At 39.5% G+C, this 18,169-nt stretch overlaps 1 protein-coding gene across 1 annotated transcript in view; it reads right to left on the bottom strand.

Moving 5' to 3' along the window:
* The window catches only part of STK32C (serine/threonine kinase 32C), a 247,171-nt gene that overhangs the window by 12,631 nt on the left and 216,371 nt on the right, over positions 1 to 18,169 (bottom strand). The window contains exons 3-6 of the mRNA XM_032799731.2: positions 8,697 to 8,848; positions 4,426 to 4,599; positions 3,716 to 3,753; positions 381 to 470 (exon numbers count right to left, since the gene is read on the bottom strand). Of these exons, the coding sequence (XP_032655622.1) occupies positions 381 to 470; positions 3,716 to 3,753; positions 4,426 to 4,599; positions 8,697 to 8,848 (454 nt within the window). The remainder of the gene's footprint in view (positions 1 to 380; positions 471 to 3,715; positions 3,754 to 4,425; positions 4,600 to 8,696; positions 8,849 to 18,169) is intronic.

The following is an 18,169-nucleotide window of genomic DNA, read 5'->3' as shown; positions in this document are numbered from 1 at the left end:
GACAAACAAGAAATTGAGTTCCTGTCCCAAACAGCTTACTGTCTAAGAGCTTAGTCATGCAAAGTGCTGAGTGCCACCCAAGTCAGTGGGAACTGCACCTTCCAGGAACAGGTCCTAAGTTAGTGCAGGAACAACAGGAACTGATGATGACATTGGGAGGCTGATGAGAGCAAACACAAAAGGTGTTTTGGGGAGAATAATTCACACATCTTGAGGGACAGACTGTTTGATTAATTAAGTTTTCTGAATGACTAAGTTGCTTGCATTAATGTGTTAAATTAGTTCAATTACATTGTGTTAGACACAAATTATAAAATGGTATGCTGTAAGTAGCCTTTCAAAGTAAATTGTAGAGACAATTAGTAAATAATATTTCTTACCCATATATGGTTTCGTTCCAGCTAATGCAGTTGCTTTTTCACCATCTCTGATTATTGTTGCAATATTAAAATCTGTTAGGTGTGCATGACCTTAGAAATAAAGACATATTTTTAAAGAGGTATTATAAAATAGTCATAAATGGAACATTTTGTAACCTAGACACATATTAAATTATTCAGAAAACATTTGATGCTTGTTTACTAAAGGAGCAGGCACTGTGGCACCAGGCTCTCATTAAATGGTCATACTAGATCATGGAGATATTCTTAAGGTCCAAGTCTTTTCAGATGGAAAAAAAATCGTTATTTTTCTGCCTTATTAAATGCCAAACTCGAGGTGCTGTTTTGCAGTCATTAAAAATGTCCAATTTATTCCAGCCCATACAAGCATCTGATCAGAGCTAAAATGAGTTACATATGGGGAAATGAATATACTGCTTTCTGCCCACACAGCAATGGATGCATACTTATCAGTTGTAACTTAGTGGCTTTCCAAAGGACAAGAAGATGTCTTTTTGATTTCCACAGTATATAAATTAACTCCACATAAGGCAGCCATTACAATTACACATGCATTCATAAACACCTATTGTCTGCAATGAATTACCCCTTTCTAAAATGTCTTTAATGCTTGTGTGGAGTGTTGGTTTGACAGATGATTGTGAGGGAAAAGACTCTTTGGATCTAAAAGCCTATTTCCTTGCCATTGTAGGATTCGGAACCAGAAACTTTCACAAAATAAATTTAAAAATTGGAAAATTTGATGAGGTTTTGTTTTGTTTGCCAATTTTTCATCATTTTTTGCAACCCAGTCATTTTCCAAAATGTAAAGTCAAAATTAAAAGAAAGGAACTGGATTCCTGGTTGGAAAGCAAGAGGACAAGAGAAACAGTGGTCAAACAAATTCAGTTTTGCAAATATTTAGATAACATTTTTCACTTTGTTGTTGTTTTGAGGAAGAGTGGTCCAGTAGTTAGGATGAGAGCTTAGACATCAGGAGATCCACGTTCAACTCCCTGTTCTGCCACAGATTTCCCATTTATAAAAAATATATATTGGCTTGCAAGGCGTGTGGGGAGAAAGACTTAGACCCATTCTGGGCACCACCAAAAATTATACAAACCTGCCACCCATGCCTTGCCCAAGCGGTAGAAGAGACAGTAGCCCCCCAGCTAGCAGCTCTTACTGCAAATAAAGAGCTTGCAGCATGTGTGTTTTATGAGCCCCACAAGTTTATCATATGCTCACTGTGTAAGAGCCACAAGTCCAAAGATGCTAACGTGCACTTAGGAACCTGGTTGTTCCCCAGCCGCTGTGGCAATTTTGTCTTTCCCCCATTACAGGGGATGGGCATCCCAGTTTGGACTTGTGGCTCCCAAGCAATGGGCAATAAATCTCTCATCTTCTGGTTGGAGAAAATCAGCTCTCTCAGGCAGATCCGGCTCTGTTTTTTTTGTTCTTTACTGAATGAACCCATGTATAAACCAGCATGGCTTAAGAATAAACTGGCTTATCCATGAGTATGTATAGCAAGTCTTCCAAACAGCTTGTGGTCAGAGTAAGCTGACAGTACCATATCCCTGCCATTTCTTCCTTCTTGTGAGAGGCTGTCTGATAGCTGTATGAATTATGCATATGAGACCAATGCTGCCTGATCTGAAAAGAGATGAAGACAGAGGGATATGTGGACAAACTGTCAAGAAATTACTTATAAATCATCAAAAGCTCACTGGTCTGTTTGCATTCAAGTGTCTTCTCCAGAGCAAAAACATATTTTGAATGAAGGAAGATGCAGCACTCTCTCTCTTAGGTCCTTGAGAAAGATTTCAAAACAGCAAGAAAAGAGATGTCACTACATTTAAGTATAGCATTGAAGGAGGAGAATTTGGGTTGTAGTGAACTCCAGCATTCCTTAATTCTTTATCTCTGATCATGCTTCTAATATTGCCAAGTCTGCTCTTTAAAAGAAGCTGGCTACATGCCAATTCTCTTTTTCATACTGTTAAGGTGGCTGTTCATAGATTACTTGTGTAACAGACACATCACAATAAAATTACCTTAGGTGGAGCATATAAAATCAGTGGCCAATTCATCTACTCTGTCAAGGCAAACAGGAAAGAAATCCAACGTGAGTTGCAGCAGGTCAACCAATTATTCCAAAACTTGCCTGAGGGATAGTTACTTTCAAGCCAAGCTGGAAATCTAGTCCAAAGCAAACCACTCTCTCTCTCTCTCTTTCTTCTGTAAGGCTATTTTCTGCCCTGTATCTGCATGTGGCTCCCCAGTTGACATCTTTGGATGTTTCATGTCTGAATCAAGGGCTGAATAGCCCCTTTTCTCCTCCTGTTTTCTTCTCTCCTCTCATTCTTTCTATCTTATGCTCAGTAATTTTTCAGTGTTCTGCGATCTGCACCAGCTTCCAGTAAGCTTTCAGGTGGAATTCAAGCTGTTGGTTTGAACCTACAAAAACTGAAAAGAATTAGAACTTGGTTGCCTGAGAGATTGTCTGTCGTTCCCAATGATGTACGGCAACAGCTGAGATCAGCAGATGTGTGCAAGCTGGAACGCCTTCCATTTAAAACAGAGAGCTGCTAGTAGTACGTCCTCAGTGAAGAGTCCTGATCTTGTTTCCCACTTTGTTCCATTAGAGCCTAGATTTGTTAATCTTCCAGGCAAGTTCTAAAGCCCATTCCACCACCCTCTCTCACTCCTTCTGTAAGGTTGCTGAAGAGAGTATAAGCTGAGGAGAAGATGTTTATGGGCAGTCCTTTGTTTATGTTCATGTTATGATTTTTAATGTATAGCCCAAGTGCCCAAAGCACAAGTTAGGTGACTACAATTGTATTTTTAAAGCTCAAAGTAAATATATAAATACCTCTTTTCTTGACTCCAAAGTACTGAAGATGACATGATTATGATACCTTGACCTAAGGTATGTGTGGAAACAGGTCCTCAACATTGTTTATCAACCAGCAGATTGGTAGGACACAAAATTATTTTCTAATAGTTAATTTGATTGGAAGCTATCGTATTAATATCTTTGAAGACAAAATAACACTGTTTAAAATCCCAGCCAGAAATATTATTTGTCCTAAAAATATAAGAGCTAGTAAAAAGAAGCTTTGGTTTAAGACGAACATACTTGAGACTTCATTCTCCCTTGCCTTGCATAACCTGTGTGCAAAATAAATATAAAATATTTCCAAACCAGACCAGTAGTGTCTTGCTCCCACCTTGCTCAGGTGTAAATGTGCACACAAGAAGCATGATAGTGGAGAATCAGGACCTAGGCTAGAAGGAGCTGCATAGACAGACAGGTTTTGTTTTTTTCTTACCTTGCTCATCTAGGAGAATGTTGTCTGGTTTTACATCTCTGGGAAAAGAAATGAGGACGTATGTAAGAAGTTATGCAAATGAAAAAAGCAACTCAAAAGAAAAGCAAAACTATTTCTTGTGACCCAATAATTAGGGTAGAAAATATAAAACAAAGTACCCTAGTATGAGAGAAATTATTCATGCATGTGCCATCTCTTATATGTGTAATAGATAAATGGTTTTCCTGTGCAATCATTCAGAAAAAAAAAGGGGGAACAAAACTCCCAGATCCTGCTCTTGCAAAACTCCCATTAAAATTAATAGTTCAAGATTTGGATTTATTGTGAAGAACTTTATAACTTTGAATCAAATACTGGGCCAAATTTACACTGGGCAAATTTAGAGTAAGTCTACACATGGCAAAAGACCAGCTCCAGTATAAATGAGGGCAGAAGTTTAACCAAGGGGTCATATGGCCAGGTGCAGTTTAAATAGGAACTGTTTACTGAATATCAACTGTTAATGACGTTGGGATACTCATTAGCGTACAACACAAGGGGGACAACTCCACTTAAACTCAAACATAGACTGCAATGGACCTAAGCCAGTTTGCACCAGCTGACGATCTGGCCCCTTATTCTCTAATGAGCCTGACCATCTCATTTATCCATGTTGGTTTATTTAGCTGCATCAATTTTCAACAGCTGAGACTAACAGATTTTGCTGTTACCTGTGAATAATATGCTGACTTCGTAAATAGTCTAGAGCTAGTGCCATCTCACAAATGTAAAGCTTCACTGTTTCCTCCGTGAATTGAACATTTTGCTGTAGATGATACCGTAGATCACCACCTAGGAGTAAATCCACTACCATAAACATGTCTTCTTCATCCTGAAAAGAGTACCTACAGAAAACAAACACAGGTGAGTAAACAGCATGGCATCTTGCAAATTTCACAGATGCTACAAAATGAAGGAGCTTTTTTTTATCCTAATTATACTTGTTAAATGATAACAACTATATGCTCTCCATTTGCCCAGGTAAAGTCACAGGAATATCCTGGCTTCAATATTTACATCATTTTAGTCGTGCATGCATGATTCAATATATTGTCTTGTATTTTTAACTCGTTACGGCTACGTTCTATCCGGATGAATTAATCTGCTTGCTGCCTTACTCATTTTGTAACTTACACAGGCTATCCCATGCAAAATTTCTGTGGAAGGGCAGCAATGCACATTAATTTTACCCTACTTGCACAATCCATTGTTATATCCAGGGCACTGTCATTTAACTCCTATATTCTTAACACACTCTTCCTGATATAATCAATACTGTGCTGGAATAATGAGCAGCAAACCAAATGCAATTATCTGATAAACCTCCCTGCTATCAGCTCTAATGAGTCACCAACAAAGAATATGCTACCCAGAGCTACTGTTAGCCAATCTCCATTACAATTAAAATATTGGTGGTAATTCTAGCCCCCTGACTGAGCCTCTATCCACTTCTCTGACATCTAGTGTGAAGGATCTATCATGGGCCAGGGTAGTCTGTCCTTGCTTCAGCAGTAGCATGAGGTCAATGTGTGGGGTGCTATGCTGCACGCTCTCAAAGGCCCCAGTGTGGGGGGCATACCTATCATTCTTAGTTCAGCTGGGAGAAAAATTTTGGACAAATAGTTTAGCTGCTGAAACATGCAGTTTCAGGCTAACTAAAACTGTTCACAGATTTGACACCAATTTGCTAAATACTTTTGGCCTCCAAAAATGTTTTGGGATAGATTCATAAAACCAGAGGAGGATTCTCTTGTTTACCTGACAAAGCCCTGGCTGGAATGATTTAGTTGGGAATTGGTCCTGCTTTGAGCAGGGAGTTGGACTAGATGACCTCCTGAGGTCCCTTCCAACCCTGATATTCTATGATTCTGCTCTATAATTCTATGATACCCAATGGCCCTGTGGCTAGAGCACTGAGCTGGGACAGACCCAGGGTCAAGTCCCCATTCTGTCTGATTCAGAGCAGAGAGCTGAACTTTGGTTTCCCACATTTTAGACGAGCGCCTTAACCACAAAGATATAGGATATTCTAGGCAGGGCTCAGTCTCGACTGTTGAAGCTCTTCCTCTTTGTATAAAATACTTAAATAATCATTGGAGCAGGAATCTGAACTTGGATTTCTCACCTCCCATCTGAGCCTTAGGAAGGGAGAGTGAGAACCTGGTGGTGGGTTAGGTGACTCACCTGGGCTGAGGTGACACCTGAGTTCCAGTCCCTGCTCCAATGAACACCCAGAAAGCCAGTACAGGATCTGCACCATTTACTCAGTAAGCCAAATTCTTCTTTAACATCATGTGCAAATCCTCTGAGGTCAGTGAAATTGCACACAACATGCATCATGGCAGCCTGTGTGTCAATGGGATCATACGTTACAAAAGTTTATTGCTTATGTATCATTTAAAAAAACCCTCATTATATATAGTATCAGCCAAACAAAATTAAAGGTCCCATCCCGTGCGGCATTCAGTGGGAATAAAGGGCCCTTTGAGTGCATTTAGCACTTTATGGGAGGGGCTAAGCAACTCACAGGATTAGGCCCTAACTTATTTAGTTGAAAATAGTTATCTAAGATTTCTAGGGCTTCAGAATTCAGCCTGGCCTTAACCAGGCCTACAGTTTTTGTAACCACAGTTTTGTCAGCAGAAATAATTACAGGTGAAATTTGGCACTCTCACTTCTTTGAGAGTGCAATTTAGTTCAGTTTTAGCCTAAGGCTGAGGTCCACAGTTCCCATTGTTTTCCAGTGGAGTTGAGTGCTTAGCTCTGAAAAGCAGACCATTAGACATGCAGTTACCTGATTTGTGGCACTATCAAGAAAATGGCCTGAACTGCATCTATGGGGAGGCTAAGCTATGAAAATTTGGCCTCAAGTTTCAACACTTTGCACTAATGATTTTCACTGTGAGAAACATTGTCAATCCCTGCTAACCATTCACCCAGAGCTACATAGTTCCCTATTATCTTTTATGAATCACTCACCTCATTAACAGGTAAAATTTGGGACTCTACTAAAGACCCATTTCATTTTAACTTCAGACTCATTCTAAATGCAGATTTTCTGTATTTTTCATAAACTGATTTTTCTCTTTTTTGAAAATGAAGTAGGAGAACACAAGGGCTAATTTAACTCATAGAATGTCAGAGCAGGAGCCTTATATCAGTTACAAAATAGAAAGGTCTTTTTAAAATCTGAAACAATTGGCTTTTGTGAGAAAACCCACCACACTCTGGACATACCTCAAAAGAATTCCCAGTAGTCGTTTGTGGCAACAGTACTACTTAGTGAATTACATGTGGGATTGTGTGATGCATGCATCACAAATTATGCATCATAAATTTCTGTTCTTATACTGAATGTGTGCTAGAAATGAATGTACAATTCTATTATCTGATAGGGCTAAGAGAAAACACTTTCTTAACAACCTCCGCAGAGCAATTGTTAAAATGGTTTGACAAACTCAGGCGGTTGTCTTGACTATACTGAAGTGACTTATTGAATCTAATCCTAAGGCATCATGCATTGACTTTATTTCATCATTTTATTTTAGTGCTATTGGGTTTTTTTCAATCTTTGGGAAATTTCACTGCTCATTAACATGGCTGGAGGATTAGCACTGGCTAATAGAGACTGACTCCTTGAAGCAAACATCCCTGCCAACTCTATCAATGCAGATTCAACCTGTCCTGCTATCAGATTTGTGGATCTTTCCTGAGATAAAGTGCCAGTAATTCCTGACGTGTCTTTGTGAGGTCAAACAATATGCAACAGGGATTAATTTTAGACTAACAAACACATTTCATTTGTGATATAAACTTTGGAATCCAACAGGAAATTTGGAATCTATTAGAGAAAACTATGGCACTATCAATATACTGTACTGTATTTTTTATTTAAAAAAATCACTTTATTTACCAGTTATTTTATGAACATAGTCTTTTTTTTTATTGTTACAACACACTTTTCTTAACAGTAGAGAAGTGATTGCATGAGTCTTTAGGTAATTTGAAAAACTGCTGGATTGGAAATATTGGCTACCTGACTCCATTATATTCTCCAGATTCCAAATGAGGAATTGGGGTTTTACAAAAAGCTACTTTATCATTTGAAATAATATACTACAAACTGTAACAAAGGATGCATGAAGCCATTTGAAAAATATAAAAACAACTCAAAATTTAAGCAGCCCAACGCCAATTTTCAGGTTGGATAAGGACGGTGCATCTCTCTCCCTCTGTGTCTCACTTTCAGCCGCTTTCCCAGTATGGCCACATCACCCTTCCTCCTTGCAACCTTCTTACCTGTTCCCAGCTTCCTTCCACCAAGCTATAGAGATTTGACCTTCCCCACTGACTGTAAATATGGGTCATGGATTCATTCCTGTATCTTCCAATATTACCTCTTTCCTAATGCTTTCTTCGAAGATTCTATCATGGAACTCAGTAGTTCTGAAATCCTGTTTGTTGGACCTGGCTGCCAATGAATCGGTATCTCCATACATAAAGTACAATAACGTATAAGCTCTTTAATTAAATACTGTGACTAAATTGTTTGACTGCATCAAGGTTCCTTTGCCAAACTTCACTTTAACATGTTGAATTGCAAAATTATTTTAAATATAGCTTGAAAAGTCTTAGCGGATTAGTTATCTGATTTTCAGATTTGAAAGAAAACTTGTTTACCAATTAAAAAAACAAAATATTCCAAAGAAATCATGTAAGATAATTTACCAAATGCATTTCAAAATGTGCCTTAAAATGTAGCTGCCAACACAGATTCCCTGAGTTTTCACATATGCAAGAAATCCACTGATGACATGGAAGCAACTCAGTAGACTTCCTTCATCGCCCCTTGTCAAGTGCAAACTGACTATGCGTGTTACTGTAAGGTGTTTGTGAATGCACGCAGTCACCAGAAGTGTACATCAGAAAAGAAGATATTCACCAGAGATTCACCAAGAATACATGCTCAATTTCCTGCAGGATCTCTAATTCTCTAAACACGTTTCGAACCTCATCTCTTTCGATGCATTGTTGTTTGTTCATGTACTTCATGGCATACATCTTCTCCGTATCTCTCTTTTGTACAATACACACCTAGAACCACACACACAAAAAAAAAAAGATGACAGTGATATATCTTCACTTGATGTTTTATCTGACTGTAGCTGTATCATTCGGTATCTTGGGGCTCAAATATGTGTGGTATTCAGTACAGTGCCAATTAAACTAATGGAGAAGGAGTGAAAGGAACACTCAGCAAAATCAGGCCCATTTTAATTCAGGTGCTCTTTAGACATGGGCCTGTACAAAGTTATCAGTTCAAATACTTGTGGACTGTAGAAGATGTTTGAATTCTGAACTGGATCTGAATCAAAATTTTAGAACTGACCCTTTATCTTTATAATAGGCCAAATCAGAATCCCACATCCAAACGTCCCCGAACTCTGAAGTGATCAAAATCTAGATCGGCATTTTGTTGACATCCTTTAAACTCCATTCCCATCTATAGTCACTAGGCACTCCCTGTGCACCCATGGGACTGCAGCCCTGTGGGTGGCACACCTAATGGATCAGGTATGCCCTTTTATTCATAGCAGTATTTGTTATTTTATGCCATAGCTCCTAAAAGTTTCCACTGGGGATCAGGGCCCTAGAGTGCTCTAGTCCAGCCACCCTTCCTTCGCAGCTGTTGCTTTGTGTTTTTCACCACTCAGGGATGGGCTTCATGAAATTGCAGACAACTGACAAAGATTCAAATGGTCTATTTAAAAAGAAGGTTCTTTAAGAATAAATTAAAAACGAGATTAAGACAAAAGAAATAGACTGTATAACAGATCTAGTCTCACACTTGCAAAGAGTTATGCTAGGCAGGTACATGTTTATGCTTAGTTACAGCAAAGTAACTTATATTTCTAGGGAGCACTTTTTTCCCTTGTGATCCATTTGGCCACCAAGCCTATCAGTCCCATGTAGCTTATATATTAGGTCTCTTTCACAGTCCTCTTATGCATTTCTGGCTCCTTTGATATGACTGGCTTATTATCACACCAAACATCTCTTTCCCCCAGCCTGGTCTACACTACAAAGATGGATTGACCTAAGTCGACTTGTTTCAACATAGGTTTGTATTATCCAAACCTAAATATGTGTCCCATCAGTTTAAGCACAGTTACAGCCCCCCCAGAACCCCTGCCAAATGATGCACAGCCAAAGTTGACTATTTTTATCAGCATAGTGCTAACGTAGACACTGCATCACCTTATCATAAGCATCTTTCCCAAATCTGGACCTTAGCATCCAAAATCTGGGTGCTTGTATGAAACTCCCCCAAGCTTATTACCAGCTTGGATCTGATCTCGCTGCCACCAGCCAGGAATTTCCAGGGCCTGACTCCCTCTCTGGTCTCCCAAAACCTTCTCTGGGGGACCCCAAGACTCAGAAGCCCTGAGTCTCACACCAAAGGGAAAACAACCTCCTCCCCTTGTCTCCTCTTTATCTCATCCCCAGCTCCCCCTCCCTGGGTTATCCTGGGCGATACTGTACTTAAACTCCTTGAATGCAAAACAGAGAGGGCAATTTACCTTCCCCCCTCCTTCTTCCCCTGAGGCTATGCATTCAAACCTAGTCAAGCTAACACAAAGAGATTTCCCCCCTCCCTTCGTTCCTTAGCCTTAACCAGAGAAAAACCTCAAACAGGTTTTAAAAAGAAAGCTTTATATAAAAAAGAAAGAAAAAGACATAAAAATATCTTCTGTATCAAGGTGACAATTATACAGAGTCAATTGCTTAAAAGAAAAATTATGAATAAACAGCCTTATTCAAAAAGAGATACAATTTAAACATTCCAGCACACACACATGTAAATACAAAACAAAACATATAAAAGCCTATTGTTTTGCTACCTTTGTACTTACAACTGGGAAACTGAAGATGAGAAGCTTACAGATAGAAAAAGATCCCCTCTCATAGCTGAGAGCCAGACAAAGACAAAGAACCAAAAAAATTCCCTCCCCTGAGCTTTGAAAAATCCGGTTTCCTGATTGGTCCTCTGGTCAGGTGTTTGGTTCCCTTTGTTAACCCTTTACAGGTAAAAGAAACATTAACCCTTAGCTATCTATTTATGACACACCTGTGTCAACCCTAACTGTCCTCTAGCATCCCCCATGACAGTGGTCACTCCGGTCACAATTTTGAACTCTACTGCCCAGTGGTCATTGATCCTGGAAGCCTGTCCCACCCCATCCTCTTTAAAAACCTCAACATGCTTTTGAAATGCCTTTTCCTGGTTGGCCTCCTTGGTGAGCAAACATTCTAGCCCACCTTTGCAAGCATCTGACCATGCCAGCTCTGCACTGACAGAGAGCTATACTTCAACATGCTCCTGCCTGGAATAGAGCAGAAGTCCAGGATCTCCTTGGCCTATGGGAAAAAGGGGCTGGGCAAGCCTAACTAAGGAGCAGCTGAAGGAATATAGATATCTACACATAGATTGCATCGGGGATGCTAAACTTTGAGCATGACAGGGATGAGAATCAATGCTGGGTGAAAGCCAAGGAACTTTGGCAGGCCTATCAGAAAGTGAGGGAGAGCAACAACAAAACTGGGGCTACCCAGAAGGCCTGCCACTTCTACTGCAAACTGTATGTCAGACTTGGTGGGAACCTTACCAGCACCCAGAATGTCATTGTGGACGCTGCATTAGACCCAGGCATGATAATTCCTGCAGTGCACAGGGAGGAGGATGAAGAGGGGATGAAGGAAATGGAGGGTGATTCAAAGCCTGCAGTGAGCCAGGAGCTCTTCAAAACTCTACTGTAGTTGAGCCAGTCCCATCAGGCAAGCACAGACAACCTGGAGATGAAGGGGAAGGGAGGCCAGGTACATGCACATGCACACCTATCCCATCTGCCCAGTTAGAGAACAAATTCATCAACTTTTGCTTCTTCACTTTACTTTTAAAACCAGCGCTGGAAATACAATTAAAGTTAATGCTTTAGAATGCATACTTAGTTGACACTTCAACCAACTATGATGTGTTAGAAAATTAATTAAAAAAATATAGTGTAGTAATCCGATTTACACAATCCACAACAGGTCACTGCCCTCCTCTGGATAGAGGTAGAATGAAGAGGTACAGCTGGTGTTCGCTTTTCCATTCTTTGGCTTGTTGGGTTAGACAGGTGATCCAAAATTCTCCCCATGAGAAGTACCTGGCTTCTCTGAAGAGCATCTCTCTATTATCTTCTTGAACAATCTCAAAACTTTCACGGAAAATGCCCTGCAACCCTCTCCCAAACATTTCTAGGGATGCAACCTTGTGTTTTCCCTGGTGATAGAAGACAGCCCCATGCCACTCTGTGATGAGTTCTGCTGGCACCATTACAATAAGCAGGCTAGCAACCTGGGGGGCTTTGGGATGCTAGTAGCAGCAGTGTTCTCTGGACCTTTGTCATCCTCAGGAGTAAGATGTTAGTCAAAATCACCACTGCATGTGAAAATATGCTAATATTTACTCCACTTTCCCTTTACTCATACTAAGGAGGAGCCAGCATCTAAACCTCCCATGCAACAGTTTCCACACCCCCGTATACTCTGTACTAACCATGGCTTAAGCTGAAGAGTGATGCTGTAACAAAGTGCTTCAAAGCTAAAGTGACAATAGCATTTTTTATTAAAGGTTTTTATGGGAATAATGGAAGGGAGTTGTGAGACCTCCCTTTCCCTTTTGACTGTAAATATAATGCTGTATCTGTATATTTTAATCAGCAGCCTCTTGAATGGGGGACTTCAGAGGTGCCCCCTCCATGACCACTGAATGCCTGACCCAGATCGGGGAAGAAGGAAGCAGACCAGGGAGGACATGTTTTGTGCTATCCTCCAGTGCTCCACAGCTGCTGACTGTGAACATGGAGATTGGAGGGGCCAAATGGCTAAAATCAGGGTGAAGGACCAGGAATGGAAAGGCTGGTTGTTGGAGGAGAGGCAAAGGACTGGGACGAAAGGCAGGGAGTGCACCAGGACATTATGGGTTTGCTCAGGCAACAAACGCAGATGTTGCAGAACATTATTGAGCTAAATGCCCAAAGACCGAATACACAGCTGCCTTGCCATTCCATGGAAAACTCTATGATCACTGATCCATGAGGCCAGGCGACTGGACTCGATGACCTCTCGAGGTCCCTTCCAGTCCTAGAGTCTATGAATCCCTATACCCCACAGCATACCAGGTGGCAGCAGAACATGAACTCTTACTCCTACCACTCTATGGCAGGAGAAAACAAATAGAACCATGACTAGACTTATTCTGATCTGTGATAACTACAGGATAAGCCAGAAAGTACAGTCCCCTACTTGTTTTTACCATGAATGAAACACTGTAATACATTTTTGAATATGTAAACATGCATGTTTTACTCAGTTTTTATAAGGAAGCGTCACACTCTTACAGTGCTGCTACAATGTTTTTAACATGTTTATTTGCACTTTAACTTTGTTTCCCATTATTTGCACACAATAAAGTTTTTTTTAAAATGCAGAGTAAATTTACTAGTTTGCAGCAAGCAGATTTGCTACATTACAAATCCATAACAGGCACACAAGTTCCCAAAAGCATTGTACAACACGACTATAGCTGACTGTTCAAATGATTTTTTTAAGGACTCCATTAACTGTATAGCTTCACAGCTGGCTCTTCTAATAGCCTTTGTGTCTGGCTGTTAAAATTCAGCAAACAGCAGGTCCACCTCAGCCCTCCACTCATCCAGTAGCCTTTTCCATTTGTTTCACAAATATTATCTAATAGCAATAACGATAGGAATGTATGCCTTCCTGAGATCCAGTATAGTTATTAAATATCACTGTCATGCTTTGAGTCTACCAAATGCACATTCAGCAGCTCAGCCAGTAGTTGAATCTTTTCTTGGTTCTGTCAAGGTAGCCAGTGTACACCTTCTTGAACCACAGGATCGGCTGGATCCTCCAGATTTACTACTGGCATGTCAACATTGCCAAAGTGAATGTGCCAGTCAAGGAAGAATATCCCTGCTTGCAGCTTTTGCAAAAGTCCTGTGTTCTTAAAAATGCAAGCATCATACACTTTCCCTGCCCCACCCACACTGTTATGATCAGTGAAGCATCCTCAGTGATCCACTAGTGGTTGCAGAACCCTCAAAAAGTTCCCCTTTCAGTTTATGTACTCACTTGCAAGGTGGAATTGGTGCCAGAATAGGGATATGCATCCCGTCTATTGCCCTACCACAGTTTGGGAATCCCATTGCTTCAGATCCATCTACTATTTCCTGCACATTGCTGAGAGTCACAGTCCCATGCAGAAGGATATGCTTAATGACTTTGCACGTTTAGACGACAATGGCCTCCACTGTGGATTTTCCAACTCTGAACTGATTCCCAACTGACCAGAGCATGACGGCCACTCCCTTTAGCAGTGTCAGTCCTGCCCTTCCTCTGGTATCTTTGTGCCAGAGAGCTCAGCACACTCATCCACGAATGTGGCCTTTCGGATCCAAAAGTTCTACAGCAACTGCTCATCATCTTCAATTTGCATTACACTGTGATCCCACTACTCAGTGCTCATTTCTTGGGCCCTGAAATGCTAATTTAACAAGTAGAATGGCTTTATGAATGCCAGCAGCAACCTGGCATTTTTATTCTTTCACCCAGTCATCATCCTCATTGCATTGCTGGTTGCAGTCATCATTGAAGTTTCACAGATATAGGAGAATTGTGTGTCGTATATTAGCAATAATCATAAGAATTGAGCTGAGCTGTGCAGGAGCCATACTTCTGCCAGAGAGATGTCAGAGACTGAAAAGTGGTGGAAATGTTAAAAATGGCATGAAATTATAGCATGGAATAAGCATTATGGGATGGAGAATGTGGGATTGTGGGAACTTGACTCCTAATTCCCCAAAAATCCCTGAGGGAATTGCTGGTATCCCACAAAGCACTGCTAAAAGACCCCACAAGGCTTTGTACCAGAGGGAATATCTACCCATAGTGTATTACATTTTCTATCGATGCAACTACTTGTGATGAGGATACGCAGCACCAATGCAAGCAACCAACTGTGCAGATATCTGAATGACATACAGAAGCTGGCAGCTGCAAGCCAACATAACATATATTGACCAAACTTTGTAGTGTAGACATAGACCCAAAGTGGTGTTTCCTGTCTCCAAATTCACAGAGGGTTGTATTCAATTCTGTGGCTAAACAGTTTCAGGATCAGTTTTCCTGTGTCACTTTTTACCTTAAATATGCTTTTGAAGGTAGAGCCACACAGCTATGGACTTTCGGGCCACATTTGCAACTCCCTCACCCTACTCTTTGGCTGACTGTCTGTTTTTAGAAGATCTTTTTTGAGTATGATTAACCTCCTTGTCTGAAGATGTCAATTTATAGACAGCTCATTGTCTGCACTGTCTTTGACTTTAAATAGACGTGGCTTATAGAATTCTTAGATTTTCCTCTTGACATTAGCTCTACTCTGTATCAAATGTGAATTGTTGACAGACTGAAACCAATCTGTCACAGTTTATTACGAGTATTCTGTTCCTTATATTCTGAAAAGACATTTAGTTCATATCAGAGAAAATGATTAAACAATTTATTCGCATTGTATTTATGATGTAATGAAAAACAAAGGCTTAACTGTTTAAAATACTACATATATACCGAAACCCCATATTATTTATATCAATCCCTCCCTTCAGAAGTGAGTTCCTCAACTAGACAGAAATTAAGTCTAAATGAGTTGTTTGCCACTCTTGTTTGACTAAATATTTTGTACATCTAATTCATACTACCACATTTTAAAGGTATAAAATAAGTTCCAGGTATAATTTTTAACTTACTTAGATGACAGTTGTGATTCTCAGGCTACTTTTAAAATGGAACTACATTTTTGTTGTCAAACATTCTTATGGTTCAGGGTAGCTTTTTGTGTTTTCCCTGTCTACCACTGATAATTTACAATGTGTGCTAATGCATTCAAGGATTAAATATCACAAGGAATAGTGTCTGATCCCCAGAGCCTATTGAAATCAATGGGAGTCTTTCAATTGACTTTCTTAGGCCTTGCATCAGACTGGATGTGAATAAACAGTAAATGATGTATAATAGCAATTGGCTGCAATAATATCTATCTTTAGCCTTCTAAGGTGTTGGATTTAGTTGAAATTTTTTTAAAAACAAAACACCTCTTACTAATATAACAAAAGTTACAAAAGAAGTTGATTTTTTTTAGTTTAAAACACTGATCTCAAAGGAAAGTACAGAAAGACACTGACAAGAGCTTGTCTACACCACACAGCTTTTAGTGACAAGACTGTATCGACAGAGGCTTGTTGCTGAAAGTCAGCATGTGTAAACACTCTTTGTCAGTACTTTGTTAGCACGTTTGCCGACAGAATACTTCCAGCCCCGCGAGCGGCATTAACTTTCTCAGCAGGACAGCCTCCTGCTGACAAAGCTACGTTCAGACTGCAACTTGCTTCAGCAAAACTTTTGTCTTTCGCGGGTGGGCTTTTTTAAGTACCCATGAAAGACAAAAGTTTTGTCGACAACTTCGCAGTGTAGACATACCCAAAGATACACAAAGAGAAATATCAAGTTAAATGAGACCCAAAATGGGTATGTAAGCTGCAAACAGCCTTATTTTTTAGCACTCTACATAAAGTATCCTCACTGACTTGAAAGCACTAGGAGCAGAGTATTTCTGAAGCAGAATTTGGGAGTGATTTTACCTCAGAAAGCTTCACACATATATCACCTTTCACACATCAGACCACAATAGTGCATAACCTCTGGATTCCATCAGTGAAAATGTCAGCTTCCAATTAACAAATTAAATCCATCATTGCCTTGGACATCAAGAGTCACAATATCTTGTCCTTGATATGTTTATTCAGCAGCAGACATGATGGCAGCAATTGTTGGTATCAAAAGGTTAATTTGTTATTTCCCCCACCACCACCCTTAAGTATTATGAAATACTGCAAAATCAGTCAGCTTGATTGTGGATACTGGCTAATTTTTCCTTTGGAATATCTTTCTGTGATTCTTCTGTGTACTAATGAAACTCTAATGATCAAGGTAACTATTTTTAAATAAGCTAATGAAAATTCTACACATGGTATAGTTATGTCTGTTCTCCTTTAATTATCATACTTATGATTACAATGCAGTGCACACATTTTCTATAAAAAAATCATTCATATAGCTCCTCATCTGGAACAGCAGACTAAGACTGACTTCAACGTGACTTCTCAGGACTCATTAGAAAGAATCAATATCTTCCATTGTTGTATGCAGTGTTGTTGTAGTCATGTTGGTCCCAGGATATTGGAGACACAAGGTGGGTGAAGTAATATTATTAGAAAGAGAATATTTATATGATATCAAAATCAAACAAGATAAGTTTTATACATGGAGGGGAAAAAAACAAACTAACCCATTAAACTATTCCAAACTTCCAGAATACTTCCATTAATAACAATTTGAAAGTACTAATGGCAGATAATATAAAATTATCATGGATATATTACAGCTTGAAAGAGACAGCATAGGGGGTAGTTACTATCCAATTTAAAGATACAAATTGAAATTGTGGGTATTATCTTGCAGTTACCAATATGATTCTTATTGAACAAGAATGTTATGGATTTAAATATTTATACACATATCTAGCTGTTGACAGGTTTACTATGAAAAGAGATGTTAAACCAGATCCTATCTATCTGCTTCCTGTAGCAGCTGGTAGATGTTCAAGGTTATCATCACATTATTTTCTCTGATGATTATTTCTTTCACTTGCTACTACCACAGTTACTGGTTATATGCATAATGGTAATAAATATTTCCTAAACGTGGAAACATATGGCTGCATGATGAAATCTCTCTATTAATGCTAATCTTATTTTCTCCAATATGATATCTGCTGTTATTAAAGGAAACTGAAGTGTAAAAGCTAGTAGCTAACAGCTGCAACTGACACTCAGTTACTAATAGCTGTTCCTCTTTTCCATTTCTTTAGAAATAGAGGTCATGTTGGCAAAAGATATGAAAGAGATTATAGGCCTCACTCACCGCTGTTATTCCATCTTTGCACTGCAGTAAGACCATTAAGATCAGAACTGAAGACAGGAAAAAGGTGACACATTAACTTCTTGGTGTCAGCACTTGTTGGCATCATGTCCATTATTGAGAATGAATACTGATTAAATTATAGCAACTCTGATGTTAATATGGAATAACACAACAGTGAACCAGGCACTATATTTTAGATAATGTCAACATTTATTCTATATTACATGTATCATAGAATAGTTATAGAGTTTAATAACTGTACCACAGCACTGATTCACTCAATATCATAATGATTATTGATGCAGGCTG

The sequence above is a fragment of the Chelonoidis abingdonii genome, chromosome 15, assembly GCF_003597395.2.
Source record: "Chelonoidis abingdonii isolate Lonesome George chromosome 15, CheloAbing_2.0, whole genome shotgun sequence".
Classification (NCBI taxonomy): domain Eukaryota; kingdom Metazoa; phylum Chordata; order Testudines; family Testudinidae; genus Chelonoidis; species Chelonoidis abingdonii.
The sequence above is the reverse complement of the archived record's forward strand: the minus strand, read 5'-3'. Positions and strand labels throughout refer to the sequence as shown.